We start from the raw sequence: 14373 nt of genomic DNA on the forward strand, positions 1-14373 counted from the left end.
AAGTTTAAACTAATGTTAGCCTTTTCATTTTGGCCGTAATATTTACAAAGTTTTATTTAGCATATATACACATATACAAATTCTTACAATCAATTTAGTGCTGTTTTTTAAGTAGTTTCAAGTGAATACGTAACCGAAATACATACATTTAATCAATTAGTATACAAAAAGAGGTAGTTCAGAAGTCACAAATTTGAATCAGATAAGCATAGTTAGTGATGTTCTTTGAATTAAAAGAAAATGGTTTTATGGAAAGTGTATCATCACGTATAGAATCTGTATAAAGAAATCTTTTAATGAGTTATGGTGATGAAATTATAGGAGAACCATCATTATCACCAAGTTGATATGGAAAATTCATGCGTAAAAATCATTATCTACTATTTATCATTCGTTTTTCACAATCTCATCTATCATTTACTGAACTATGCTATGAAATGTGCTATGTAAAATCTGAACCTGTTGTACGTTTACTCTGTTATGGTAAAAAGAGTTTCTATTAACAATTTCAAACGCTCCAAGCACTGCCCATATAAAATATGTAGTGAAACATTTGATTTTTTTACACTCTCTCCAAGTGTTTTTTTCTCGATTTTCTTAACTTTATCCTATGCTACACCATATTTTTATAGATTTTCCATGATGATCTAGCTTCAATTGACTCATGATCTCAACTATATAAAATTACTAAAATCTCCAGAAAACCCCCTTCAGATTTGATATGCTTTAATTCTGTTGTTTTTCAAAATTCCCTTTTATGTTTAGTATCCTACTCGAGAAGAATATACAAATCGTGAATGGATAAATAAACCAATATCTAATTGGGTTAATGATACTTATGTTAATATTCCAAATATTTTAGATCAAGTTGATAATTTTGAAAATGTAAAAGATGAACAAAATGTAGACAATAATTTTAATTTTCCTTATATATTACAAGTAAGTTACACAAAAGCTTCTTTCGTTTAATCAATATTTTGACAGTTAATAATTCACACTAATTCTACCGTCTGTTTCGTAATTTCCATTTGTATGAAAAAAGCGAGTCTATACCGGAATCATTGAAAAAGAATAACACATGCCCCAAATGCCCTGGTTCGGCCGAGAATGGGGAGAGACCGCTCTCCCTCTCCAAATGCTCTCACATGGCCACGCGTATACAGCCTCTGCCAGAGAAGTCCTACACACTACCTTCTCGCATCAGGGGTGTTGTTTACGAAATGAAGAGGACGAAAAGCGAATGTCCGGCACTTGAACCGGGTTGGTGGACACGGAAAGTTCACCTAGGGGAGTTGGAAAACCCTGATTACAAACCAATGTTGCACATGGGCTCCAGTATCCTGAGGGAACAAATGGCGTATGAATCAATCGTTGGTCACCGGCTACCATGAGACCGCATCTCCTCACGATGCTCCACTGCCTTGTGGATCAGATCTTTAGGTCAAAGGCTCCGAGTGTGGCCCCTAAGAAAACCACCTGCTTTGATTTAGGCACCAGGGCAGTATCACAGCCCTCACACAAACCAAATGAGATTTGTGTTGCGCATACATATCTGGTGCCCCTTTGTACCAATATTTATGTTTAAATAAAAATAAATAATAGACATGGTGGTCTAGTCAAGAACTTTTCCATCAAAAACTAAGTTAAGGAGAGCATTGGGTAGATATAATGTTTTGTTTTGTTAATACAATGCGCAACACTTAATCTTTCTGTTATTCATATGTGGATAAGTAGTAGTGGTTTAGTGGCTAGAGCAACCAACTTATGATATTGGATATGAAAGATAAATACTAACTTTACGTTTCAAAACATAGATTTTATGCCACAAAGACAATTCACAAGCTCTGAACTGATAACTTCACAAGTAACTCTTAACTTGTATCAACTGGTCAATGACTATAATCATAGTCTAGACACAGTAACAGCTCATTGTGAAGACGCATCCACGCGAGGGTTAAAAAAACTTAGAAACTGCAACGGGCTCTTAGCCCAGCTATTAATAAGATACGAAAAATTGGTCTCAGTAGTACAGACTTATTCGCCCTTTATCTCACTAAAAATCTTGAACTTACTATTATTTCACACCATTGACTTTTGTGGTTTTTGAGAACTTTAGTTTCTATGTTTTGGTGCTTCACTATCATTGGTATTATTAGGTCAACTCTGATTGCCACTTTAACATTTTTGTTGCTCTGATTGTGCAGTATTCTACAAAGGCCCCTAAATGCCATGATGCGGTCGACGGTGGAGAGAGTCCGCTCTCCCTCTCGAAATGCTCTCACATGGTCACGTGCATACAACCACTGCCAGAGAAGTCCTACTCACTGCCTTCTCGCGGCACTACTGTTGTTTCTGAAATTGAGAGGACGGAAAGCGAATGTCCGGCACTTGAACCGGGTTGGTGGACACGGAAAGTTCACCTAGGGGAGTTGGAAAACCCTGATTACAAACCAATGTTGCACATGGGCTCCAGTATCCTGAGGGAACAAATGGCGTATGAATCAATCGTTGGTCATCGGCTACCATGAGACCGCATCTCCTCACGATGCTCCACTGCCTTGTGGATCAGATCTTTAGGTCAAAGGCTCCGAGTGTGGCCCCTAAGAAAACCACCTGCTTTGATTTAGGCACCCGGGCAGTATCACAGTCCTCATACAAACTAATGATAACTGCTACTGTGTGGCGCATATATATATATATATATATGGTGCCCCTATGTACCAATGATTGTGTTTAAATACGTAAATAAATAAATGTACACAGCTTTATATTGAGAGTGCATGAGTTATGTAAAATTGCTAGTCCCAACACAAATCGTGGATCAGACCTGAGTACATGAATGTGTACATGGTGAACTGCATTATTACAAGATTATTGTAGTGAAGTACATGTGAACAGCACCGAGACTTCAACATTTTAGTACGTTAATACCGCTATGAAAACTGAGATTTATTTACCTGGTACCAAATGCTACACTAATCACCTCTTTTTACCTCCAAACCTACGCTAACCAACACTACTGGTAGTATCTATATACTTCAACTCAACATCGGCGTCCTGATTAGATGATCCAAGACATGGCGAGTCCCTATCAGTGTTGTTAAGTGCTCCTCCATCCAACTGAACGTGGAAATAGGAACAAGGAGGTCTAAAAATGTGTGTATGTTACGACAAGCTTTTTATAGTTTTAGTGAGACTTGAATGGGGGAAGTTTTTTACAGGTCGCAAGGCCCTATTTAAAAGGCAACTCATTTTGTGAAAATGACAAAGAAAATTTCGAAAAATATCTTTCTCACTGTCACATCACAAATCAAAAGGCAACTGGATTGTGGTGTAAAAAATTCCGAGAACAATCTTAAACGTTCTTTTTCACTTTCTTAAAACTGCAATAAGACAAATTAAACCACAAAAACTACAAACTCGAAACCCGATAACGAACAGAATCCCTAAGGTTACAGATCTTATCACCCAGCGGTCAACTTGAAATCAACTACCAGAGATGGTGTTCACACCTTCAATTACCTCATTCAGAACACGAAAAACACAGAAGCAAACTAGAAAAGGGATAACGCAGGTGCGCTGTTTTCTATCCTTGGAGAGTTCGAGTTTTCATATGTGTTCCAATCAAAATACGTATGTGTTAATCGAGATTAATTTGTTACATAGAAAAAGAAGCAACTTTACAAGATGGTTACTAGACATTTATACATTTATAGAAGTAGAATTTGACTCAAGAGTCAACTGTCCTAGGAAAATACCTAAGTAATTACCTGTCAAGCCACTCAAGATTTCCACGCTTATGCAGTTCAGTCAAAATGAGGTCAACTAATTCTGGGCTGGCTGAGCGTTGGATACTTTTGTTATTAAAAAGAGGACAGGAGGGATCACGAATACTTGCAACACTCAGTGTAAACTGCTTTTTACTTTGAAAATAATTAAGGACTAACTGACACCAGGCATTTATTTGTTTGCGACGAGTCTCAGCATTTGGTTGAAGAGTGAAAAAAGGCGGAAAATTGTATTGCCATGGCCAAATAACATCATTGCCCGGCGTCAAGGACATTAAGGCCAAGAATCGAATCCCTCAACGTAATTGTAACCTTGAGATTCAGGGTCAAAGAACTTTTTGCCTCGTCGTTAAATAAGACATTTATTGCAGCATGCCTCTTGTAACGCAAAAGCAGCTTTAAAAATTTATGAAACTCAAAGCTGTTAATCCTACACAGGCGACTGCTCGGTGAAGTGCATTCACAATGAGCTTTGTCTGCGGGTTTTAGTTTTCCTATGTTTATCCAGAACTTTACTTTTTTCACTTTAAACGGTTCTAGACGGAATATAAGAAGCCTTCGCTTGACGGCCCTCTGTATTTATTAGCAGTGTGTCACCCGTACCTCCAGATAAGAGCCTACGAATCGTAACGATTAAGGAGGAAATAGAAAAAATTAGTAAATCACGGTGACATACCGTTTATAGTCCTTAAGAATATGCCAAGTTTTCTCTTATAGGACTCCCGGAAAGTCGCTCAGAACAACTCAACTGGAAGAGGGGTCTAAGATTTGACTGCACTTAAAGAATAGAATATATGATTACAATACGTTCCGCCGAGTTGTTTCTTCAGTTTCTCGGTGTTACCCTTAAGATTTGATTTGAGACTAACCTTAAGTAATTGTTTAAAGGGATGTTCAGAAGTATTTGGATGTAGTAGGTCAAAAGAGGGTCACCTCCAAGACTCTTGTACTCTAATGAGTAAAGGTTCGGTGATTGTAATAGCTCTTTATAAGATTTGAGTGCTCGAACTGATTTCGTGGCTATCTGTTGGGTGAGTTCCAAAGTTTCCTTATCCTTTTGGAGTGAGGGAGGAAATAATGGTTACCCCACTCTAAATAGGGACGAATAAAACTGCTGAAGATCATTTGGAAATTTCTTCCGTCAGACTGATCGAAAATATGCTTCGACGTTGCCAGTGCGAGGTTTTCTCAAAAGGCATTTTCGTCGCAGTTAACGTAAGGCATCAAGTCATAGGGTACCGAGACTCCTAGACCTTTTTCAACTTGGGATGCCTCTAGAAAGCAGTTACTCAAGATGCATGCATAGTTTGCATTATGTCTCAGATGGACTACTTTGCAATTTAGAGGGTCAAGAGTAATTCCGCTATCCTCCCAACTTTGAATTCAAGTCAGATCCTCCTCAAGTGCCAGTTAATCCCCTTGGTTTTAGACTCCTCTTTAGAGTTTCGTATCACCAGAGAAAATTAATAAACTTGTGGATAATCGTTTATGTAACTTAAGAAAAGAACTCCTAGTACTGATCCCTGACGAATCCACCAGGACATAACATAACCTGCGAGATAGTGAAGTCAACCCTGACCTTAAAATATCGATTTTTTTAGATATGAAGCGAGCTTATCAAATGAAATTGATTTGATGCCTTGTTGTTTGAGCTTACCGATAAGACATATATTGTAGCTGTAAATATCCGTCGTATCTTCAATATGAATGACCCCATCAAAAGATTTCGAGAAGTCAAGACACATGACGTCAGCTTTCAGCATGACTGTCTACCTAAACACTGTGGACGACAGGTTGGTTACACAGGAGCGACATTGGGGTGAAAAGAATTTTATGGACAGTAAGTAGTTCTGTAGACTGTCTAATATCAGAGACTCCATTGTTTTTGAGAGTATTCAGAGAAATGCTACTGGCCGGTGGCTTGAAAATCCGCGGCTTCGACCTCCTTTGATAATTGGTGTGGTGTGAGTCAGCTTTCAATTTATTGGTAACGTGCCTTGGCTCAGCGAATGCGAGAACATCACGCTAGGCAGTGTTACTAAGATTGAAGCTGTTTCCTTCAGTGTAATGGAATGGACCATATCCAGGTCAGAAGAAGTGTCTATTTTACATGCTGCAGTTTCCGGTTCACCAAGTCAACGCTCAAGTTCACTTTTGAGAGTCCTACTGAGCTTCAGGTGAAGCTCTTATCAACATGTAATTAGTATGGGTCGGTTGAAATGTCCGAAAATACCGTTCTGAGAGAAGGAAGGTGACGTCACCATCATTGTATTTTGGGCCACTGGGAACTAGCAGTAAGGAAACTCCGGTTTTAGCTTGATGAAGAAAGGTTTCATGACGGCATAAGCTTTTCGGATTGAAGACAAATTTAGGGATTTGGCTAATTCGATACTGAAACCTGACTTCTCCTATTGTCTTTGTTATTGTTTCCTTGACTGTTCGCTGTTGTTACCAATTCTTTTTCATCCCGCTCAGTAGTACCTTTTGAGGCTTGGCAAACGGAGATTATGATTCTTGATGACTTCAGGTTTCTTGTAGGTATTGATGGCCGTTTGTGAAAAAGACTGCTTTTTAGCACATAAGATAGGGTACAGTAAGAAATCCCAGTGAGAGTTCACGTCAAGTTGAGAGTGAACTTCCCATCTGTCGTTGTTGAGACGTCTTAGCCCAGTTTTAATGATAAAATTGAGGGCTATGATGGTGTGATTGCTTTTCTTCAGGGAAGCAATTATTGAAAGATTTTCAACTGGGAATTCTTTGTCTGAATTTACGGAGTCTAAGCGTGACAGCGTCTGATTGTTTCTTCGACGACTTGCTGATTTGACGCTTTTGAATAGTCCCAGATATTCAACGAGGTTGAACAACCGAGCTTCAGTAGAGTTGTCTCTTCCAAAGTACGCATGTTCAACGAAATTGACTTCAGGAAAACTGAAGTCTTCTGAAATCAGGTTATGAGTGTATCCAAGACGAGTACAGCGGGATAATCCTCCAAACATCGGATTATCAAACTCGATTTTAGCAGTGGGCTTCCTGTAGATTACTCTGGCTAGAAACCTGAATGTTTTAGACAATTGTACTGCGCACCTTACAAACACATCAAAATTCATAAACTCCTGGTTTTGCACCTGATGTACCTACAAGCATGATCGCAGGTACAAGTCTACTCCGCCCCTTATTCTTGTTTTTCTGTCGTTACGAAACGAAGCTAACCCGAGTATTGCAAGATGAACCAACGAAACAGTTGAACTTGATAGCCACTCAAACTCATGTACGAGGCAAACCATACCACATGCCGAAGAAGTCGCAACGACATAAATTCGGCCCGAGCAAGCAACCATTACCTGTGGAATATACACAACATAATTGCCGTATTTGATTCAGTCGGTTTCATTTTAACTCATAGAGTTGTTTTCCCTAGAAGCCAATCTATTAAAGCCGATTACTTGAAGGCTATTCACGGGGCTTATCCTTGAAAAACCATCGGAGACTATACTGTCATTCAGTGAGACTAAACTAAAATATATTGACAATTTCCTTGAACTCTAGTAGGGTACTTGTAGGATGACTAGTTAATTTGCAGCTGATGGCGAAGCTTTTATTTGTCTGGGAAAGCGTTCTACCAACCCGTTTGCTTGTGAGTGGTAGGCGGTCGTTCGGAAACGAGTGATTCCTAATATGGTGGTCAGACAACGGAAAAGTTCAGATTCGAACTGGCGTCCGTAGTCTGATGGTTGAAGGACAGCCGAAATTTGCTACCCATCGTTCGACGAAGGCGCGAGCCACTGTTTCAGCAGTAATTTCTTTAATAGGTACTGCTTCTGGTCATCGAGTGAAACGGTCTACACAGGTTAAAAGACAAGAGTATCCATTTGAATCTAGTAAGGGTCGAACCAAATCCAGATGAACATGGTCGAAACGAGAATCAGGAGTTTTGGAAGAGCCTAAGGGACATTTGTTGTATCCAATGACCTTAGATTTCTGTCAGCTTACACAGGAGCGTGCACACTCCCTCACGTCTTTATTCATAACAGGCCAGCAAAACTGTACTGCTATAAGCTTGATGGATGCACGAAAACCTGGATGAGAAAGTTTTTGTGCTAGGTATTGAAGACGTTGCGTCGACAATGTTTCGGCACGATTGGACGATCCCTACCTGTAGATGTGTCAAATAGTAAGGTTTCCTTACCTGTTCCCATCTGTTTAGTACGCAGTTTTAGAGTTGTTGTGGATAACTCGTGCTGAAGATCAGTGTCTTTTTTTGAAGCTGAGCGAGTTTAAGAAGGTCGATTCCTTGGAAACTGTTCGAGGAATTTATATGAGACAAGGCGTCTGCGACTACATTGTTTGCTCCAGAAATGTGTTGTATGTCTGAAGTAAACTGCGAAATGTAGTCGAGTTGTCGAGACTCTCGCGGTGAGTACTCGTCTGAGGATGAGCTTAAAGAGAAGGTAAGAGGTTTGTGATCGGTAAAAAGCGTGAATTCTCTACCTTCGATAGAGTGTTGAAAATGCCGTACAGCACAATACATAGCTAAGAGTTCCCTACCGAAAAAGCTTTACCTCCATTCAGTGTCTAACAACCGTCTCGAGGAAAATCCTAAAGGTTGCCAAGATTGGCTAACCCATTGTTGTGAGACTCAACCGATTGCTGAGTCGGATGCGACTACTGCGATACTAATGGGCGCTTGAGTGTCCTAATGTGCGAGCAAAGTTGCTTTGCGATAAGTTCCTTAACTGTGTAGAATGCTTTTCTCGCAGTGTCGTCCAGATTAATTGATTTCGCATTTCCACGAAGTTGGTCGGCTAGCGGTTTCATGAGGGATGCGCACTTTGGTATGAACCGTCTATAGAAACTTACAAGACCGTTAAATGTGCGCAACTGCTTAATGGTGGTCGGTTCTGGATAATTCAGAATGGCCGCCACATTGTTTCTAGGATGTCGGATTCCTTGAGCATCAATAGTGTGTCCTAGGAGGTCTATAGGATTCGGTTCCGATTTTGTATTTCTTAATGTTTACGGTAGTGCCATGCTTTTGAAGTCGTTCGAAAACATCGCCCAGATGCTGGAGATGGGATTCTCTGTCCGGACTTGCTGTCAAGCCGTCATCAACATACGCATGTACGAAGTTGAGACCCCGGAAAACGTGATCTATGAACCTTTGGAAAGTCTGGGCAGCATTTCTTAGGCCGAAAGGCATTCGCAAAAATTCGTAGAGTCTGAAAGGAGTTATGATGGTGGTTTCCGGAATATCCTCAGTAGCCATAGGGATTTAGTTATAGGCTTTAACAAGGTCGATTTTCGAAAAGACAGTTGTACCTTTCAAGGTAGCTGTCAGATCGTGAATGTGAGGCAACGGGTAACGATCGGGAATGGTTTCACATTCAAACGCAAATAGTCACCAGTTGGACGCCAATCGTTGCTGTCCTTTTCAGGGGCCATGTGCGAGGGAGATGACCATGGGCTATTTGACGGTCGAATGATTCCTAGCTCTATCATGTGATCGAATTCGTTTTAAGCCGACCTCAGCTTTTTGGGAGCCAGTCGGCGTTCTTTCGAGAATACAGGTGGTCCTGTAGGCGTGATGTGATGTGTAAAATTGCTGGCAACACACGGTAATTTCGGTCGCAGTTGATTTATCCCAGAGTACTTATCGAGTAATGGTTGATATAAGGGGTCTATGGTGTGTCTAATTGTGACTGGAGATAATTTGCAACCAGTAAAAGGAGTTACGCAAACAGGTAAATTGGTGTTTCCGTCTAACAGCCTTCATTCGCGTGTATCAATGAGAAGATTGTAGCGTTGTAGCAGGTCTATATCAATTATTGGCATGGAAACATCGAAATTTTTTCAGAAATTAACTATTGTTTCCTCGGTTATTGCTCATAACCCCATGATAACGATTGCTTTTGAATTGGTTTGTTCCGCTTATTGTTTGCCTGAGGTATTTGCTTAAACAACAAATCACTATCAGCGATTGGAAGGCCAAATAAATGTTAACATTTTCGAAATTGGTGTTAGTAATAACTATATAGTTATTCATTCTTAATAATACTACTTGTCCTGTAAAAAGGAATTGTTCAGAAATATTAAAAACATAGCATACTAGTGATGTGTTTAGCATCTCTATATAAGTGATGAGATTATGGCCAATATTAGCAGTCGGAGATTTCTGAAGATATTTGCAGCTAGACTCTCGACTGCAAAACATGAGACCAGAAAATTCGCATATCTTTATTTCTCTTCTATATATGCACATTATTCATGCTTTTCCATGGATGATCAACCTAATGTATAAAATAATATAACCCAAACAAACCAAAGAGAGAACTTCAGAAAATGAGGAAAAAACATAACAAAAACTCACCAAGAAGTTCTTCCTATTGCCTACCGTAAACAAATATTGAGTTTTTTCTTCTATTCTGCCACAACAGGCTACAAAGGAGACTTTTTAGTGCGTTTCTCGTCTATTTCCTGAGTGTTCGTCTTTATTTTCACTCTTTGGTTTGCTTTAGTTATCGCCGTGATGTACCCTGAGAAATTATTTAAGTAATTACTTATTTCGGTTACAGAATTCAACGGGTAGAGTAGCTAGGCCGATGTTGTAAAACAAGTTAAAGTCAGAATTTAAAAAAGTTTAAGATAGTTAAAGAATATATTAACAGGAGAGTTATGAAGCATTACTCATCGTAAAGGTCCAAATTTACTTGAATTTATAACTCCCGGTGGGATTTCGGACGTAATGCTTTTAAGTTTACGTCCGAGAGATATATGTCAGATTCGGATAGGGAGGTTCAATAACAGTTCACAAGAGTATACAAGTGATAGCTTCTCTTCGTTAAAATCAGACAACCGACAACCATGATTTCTTCTCTTCTGGAACCGAAGTACGTGTCATGACTTGTGCTTTTAATTCATCATAGGGTGGCATCGTAAAGACATAATCAGCGATATCTTTCGCTTTCGCTTGGATGGTGATGAGAAACACAAAATCCAATTGTGTGTAATTTTGATCTTGTAATCAAACAATGCTCACCAAAAGCCACCTCAGTTTATGCCAACTATCTAGGTCGTCTTTAACTCATTGAATTTTTAGTTGTTGTAGTGGCTAAAAGGATCCATCGGTTTTCATATTAAATTGGCGATAATAATATGCTATGATGAGAAGATTACCTGTATTAAGTCCAACCAGAAATCGGGTAATTTCAGCTTGACAGTATAGATGCTGAAAATTTGGGCTAAAAAAGGTAGGATCTTACCTACTGTGCTCCAAATATGTATTCTAGACCAACATGGACCGTCATGAGCTACTAGACATAGTTAATTTGAGTTGAAAATCTAAAACATGTAGGGGCTTTCACGTTGTTTGTTCTGCCATCGTTCTTGTGACTAAGTTCTCAATCTTATGTATGTATCAATACATGGTTCACATTAAGTTTGAGAATATCAAATATTTAAGCACCTTCTATGCTATGGTAGTATTATGTAGATTAGTGTATATACTTAGCTGGAACTCTAGTATGTTGCCTGCCCCTTCTCTCTACAGTTGATATTTTTATATGCGATCACTCAAACCTCTTCCACGTTCTGATGTTCACTTTTTACACCGAACTATCAATCAGCGGATAGTGTATCACGTTTTTTCGCTACAGCTGCTGTTGGTATTTTCATTTCAAAATGTGTATCATGCGATAATGTAAGTGTCGAAAATAACTTATTTACAAAGGCAATTTTTTGTCATATTTGGCTACGAGAACTCCATCATAACTGAAATCACTCCTATTTTCATTATTTTCAGATTAAGTTTCGTTACGAAGAAAAATTATTCAGCAGTTTAACGTTATAAATAATGGAGACAGAACATTACTCTTTTTTGTGTTATGATGGTGTCGAACGAACTTTTAAGTGTCAGTTCACTCAAACACTTGAAGAGGATATGGTTATGCACTTTGAAGTTGACTCAGATAGTAGATGAGCAGCATTACAATGAAATTTGTGAATAATTTATTTAGTAGTTGCTGTTACTAGTGAAGGAACTGAGGATATTGATATTATGGGTGACGAATACACAGAAAGCCGAGAAGAAGATGGAAGTCTCGATTTCGATAATATGAGTATGTTTATGTGTATTAGATGGATTCTTTCTTCCAGGAAAATCTGTATCGTTTCGCAGAACTCCAGTTGAACTCATTGCTCCGGCTAAATATGTAGACGATGAATATGGAGTGGAAAGTGCACCAGAGTCGTCTTCTGATAAGGAAGAAGTAAGTTTGTCAGATACATTAGTAAGAAAACCGATAAATAATCAAAGGAGTTGAAGGATGTAATTTGTCCAACAAATATTCTACCAGAAATGTAAACGCAATACTGACGAACTAGAGTCTATGTGAAAGCTATAGTCAGAACAAGGATAACTTGACTTTGATTTTTATTTATTTCAGTATTGCCAGTCTTATCGAAATGAATAGAAAATTATGAGTCGCAGCCACATTATTGTGATGTAATATTGTCCTTCAACTGGCAGGTCACATGCAACAGGAATGGTGTACAGGAACATAAGACCAGGTTGATGTGGTAGGCGTTTAAACATCGATTTGATAGGTTAGTAATCGACATAACTAACTGGAGTGTCAAAGATTTGATGTTCATTTATTAGCTCAACAGTTGAAAGCAGTTGTGAACAAATGTTAATTGTTTCTTCATACTTGTTCGCATATATTAGCAAGGTGCATCTATATTCGGCAAACTGTTGAAAATGTCTGACTCGCTCAATAAATCCAGTTTAAGCTTATTTGACCTTCTGATTTTTGAGAACAAACCCTTTTTATGACAATTGTGGGTTTTCTTTTTATTGATATATATAGAGAAAAGCTGAGGGGTTTTATTAGTGAACTGAATATTACAAATTCTGGCTGAAATCACTATGTCACCGATGTATTAACGTGAAAACAAAAATATAAACCATTTTTTCAAGCCGACTATTTATTGCGTATAAGTTATTTTCTAACAATGATTTGTCTACCGAGATTTAGATTTTGGTAAGAGATATCATAATAAAAAAGTACACTGTTTTTCAATAATGAAGATTCTCACCATGTGTTTATAATCTAGTTTACAATAGCCCATAATGTTTCAGAATAGGTAAAGGGTACGCTAGCAATCAATTTAATTCATGATATATACCAGTGGAGACATATAGTCAATAAACATAATTCATGTATCATTTCTAACCTCTTATATTTCATCAACTATCTGATTTCTAGTCTTTTCAGAATGACAAACAAATCTCCATTTCTGGTTCAATTCTTTGTCAGTAGCACTGTGTGAAGATATCTATAACTAAGCTAAAACTTTTCTGACACACAAGATTACCATCTAGATTAAAAACGTTAGCCAGTTAACATTTTATTTATATCAGTCTATTGTTCTTCATAGAAAACATTGCCCAATTAGTACTCTTTATGGACGATGGCAACATAAAATTGATTTTCTTTCCATGACATATACAATTAAGTTAAAGTCATATGTTTTGTATTTTTTACACTTTAAAGCCTACCATTAATGTCAGAATAAAGTTTAAACTAATGTTAGCCTTTTCATTTTGGCCGTAATATTTACAAAGTTTTATTTAGCATATATACACATATACAAATTCTTACAATCAATTTAGTGCTGTTTTTTAAGTAGTTTCAAGTGAATACGTAACCGAAATACATACATTTAATCAATTAGTATACAAAAAGAGGTAGTTCAGAAGTCACAAATTTGAATCAGATAAGCATAGTTAGTGATGTTCTTTGAATTAAAAGAAAATGGTTTTATGGAAAGTGTATCATCACGTATAGAATCTGTATAAAGAAATCTTTTAATGAGTTATGGTGATGAAATTATAGGAGAACCATCATTATCACCAAGTTGATATGGAAAATTCATGCGTAAAAATCATTATCTACTATTTATCATTCGTTTTTCACAATCTCATCTATCATTTACTGAACTATGCTATGAACTGTGCTATGTAAAATCTGAACCTGTTGTACGTTTACTCTGTTATGGTAAAAAGAGTTTCTATTAACAATTTCAAACGCTCCAAGCACTGCCCATATAAAATATGTAGTGAAACATTTGATTTTTTTACATTCTCTCCAAGTGTTTTTTTTCGATTTTCTTAACTTTATCCTATGCTACACCATATTTTTATAGATTTTCCATGATGATCTAGCTTCAATTGACTCATGATCTCAACTATATAAAATTACCAAAATCTCCAGAAAACCCCCTTCAGATTTGATATGCTTCAATTCTGTTGTTTTTCAAAATTCCCTTTTATGTTTAGTATCCTACTCGAGAAGAATATACAAATCGTGAATGGATAAATAAACCAATATCTAATTGGGTTAATGATACTTATGTTAATATTCCAAATATTTTAGATCAAGTTGATAATTTTGAAAATGTAAAAGATGAACAAAATGTAGACAATAATTTTAATTTTCCTTATATATTACAAGTAAGTTAGCTAACTGGTGATGTTGCTTTTTATCAGAATTTCATTCATCAGATATCAAAAATCAAGAAACTGTTTGAA

At 37.6% G+C, this 14373-nt stretch overlaps 2 protein-coding genes across 2 annotated transcripts in view; one reads left to right on the plus strand and one right to left on the minus strand.

The window, feature by feature from the left end:
- The window catches only part of Smp_097620 (hypothetical protein), a gene marked incomplete at its 5' end in the record, with an annotated part of 6776 nt that extends 2713 nt beyond the window's left edge, over window positions 1–4063 (minus strand). Inside the window, one exon of the mRNA XM_018790889.1 lies at window positions 3771–4063. Within this exon, the coding sequence (XP_018645903.1) occupies window positions 3771–4063 (293 nt within the window). The remainder of the gene's footprint in view (window positions 1–3770) is intronic.
- A 7775-nt stretch (window positions 4064–11838) lies between these two features.
- Window positions 11839–14373, plus strand: part of Smp_097640 (hypothetical protein) — a gene marked incomplete at both ends in the record, with an annotated part of 31562 nt that continues 29027 nt past the window's right edge. The window contains 3 exons of the mRNA XM_018790890.1: window positions 11839–11899; window positions 11937–12049; window positions 14122–14295. Coding sequence (XP_018645904.1) covers window positions 11839–11899; window positions 11937–12049; window positions 14122–14295 — 348 coding nt within the window. The remainder of the gene's footprint in view (window positions 11900–11936; window positions 12050–14121; window positions 14296–14373) is intronic.

This window comes from Schistosoma mansoni (assembly GCF_000237925.1).
Source record: "Schistosoma mansoni, WGS project CABG00000000 data, supercontig 0013, strain Puerto Rico, whole genome shotgun sequence".
NCBI classification, from domain to species: Eukaryota; Metazoa; Platyhelminthes; class Trematoda; order Strigeidida; family Schistosomatidae; genus Schistosoma; species Schistosoma mansoni.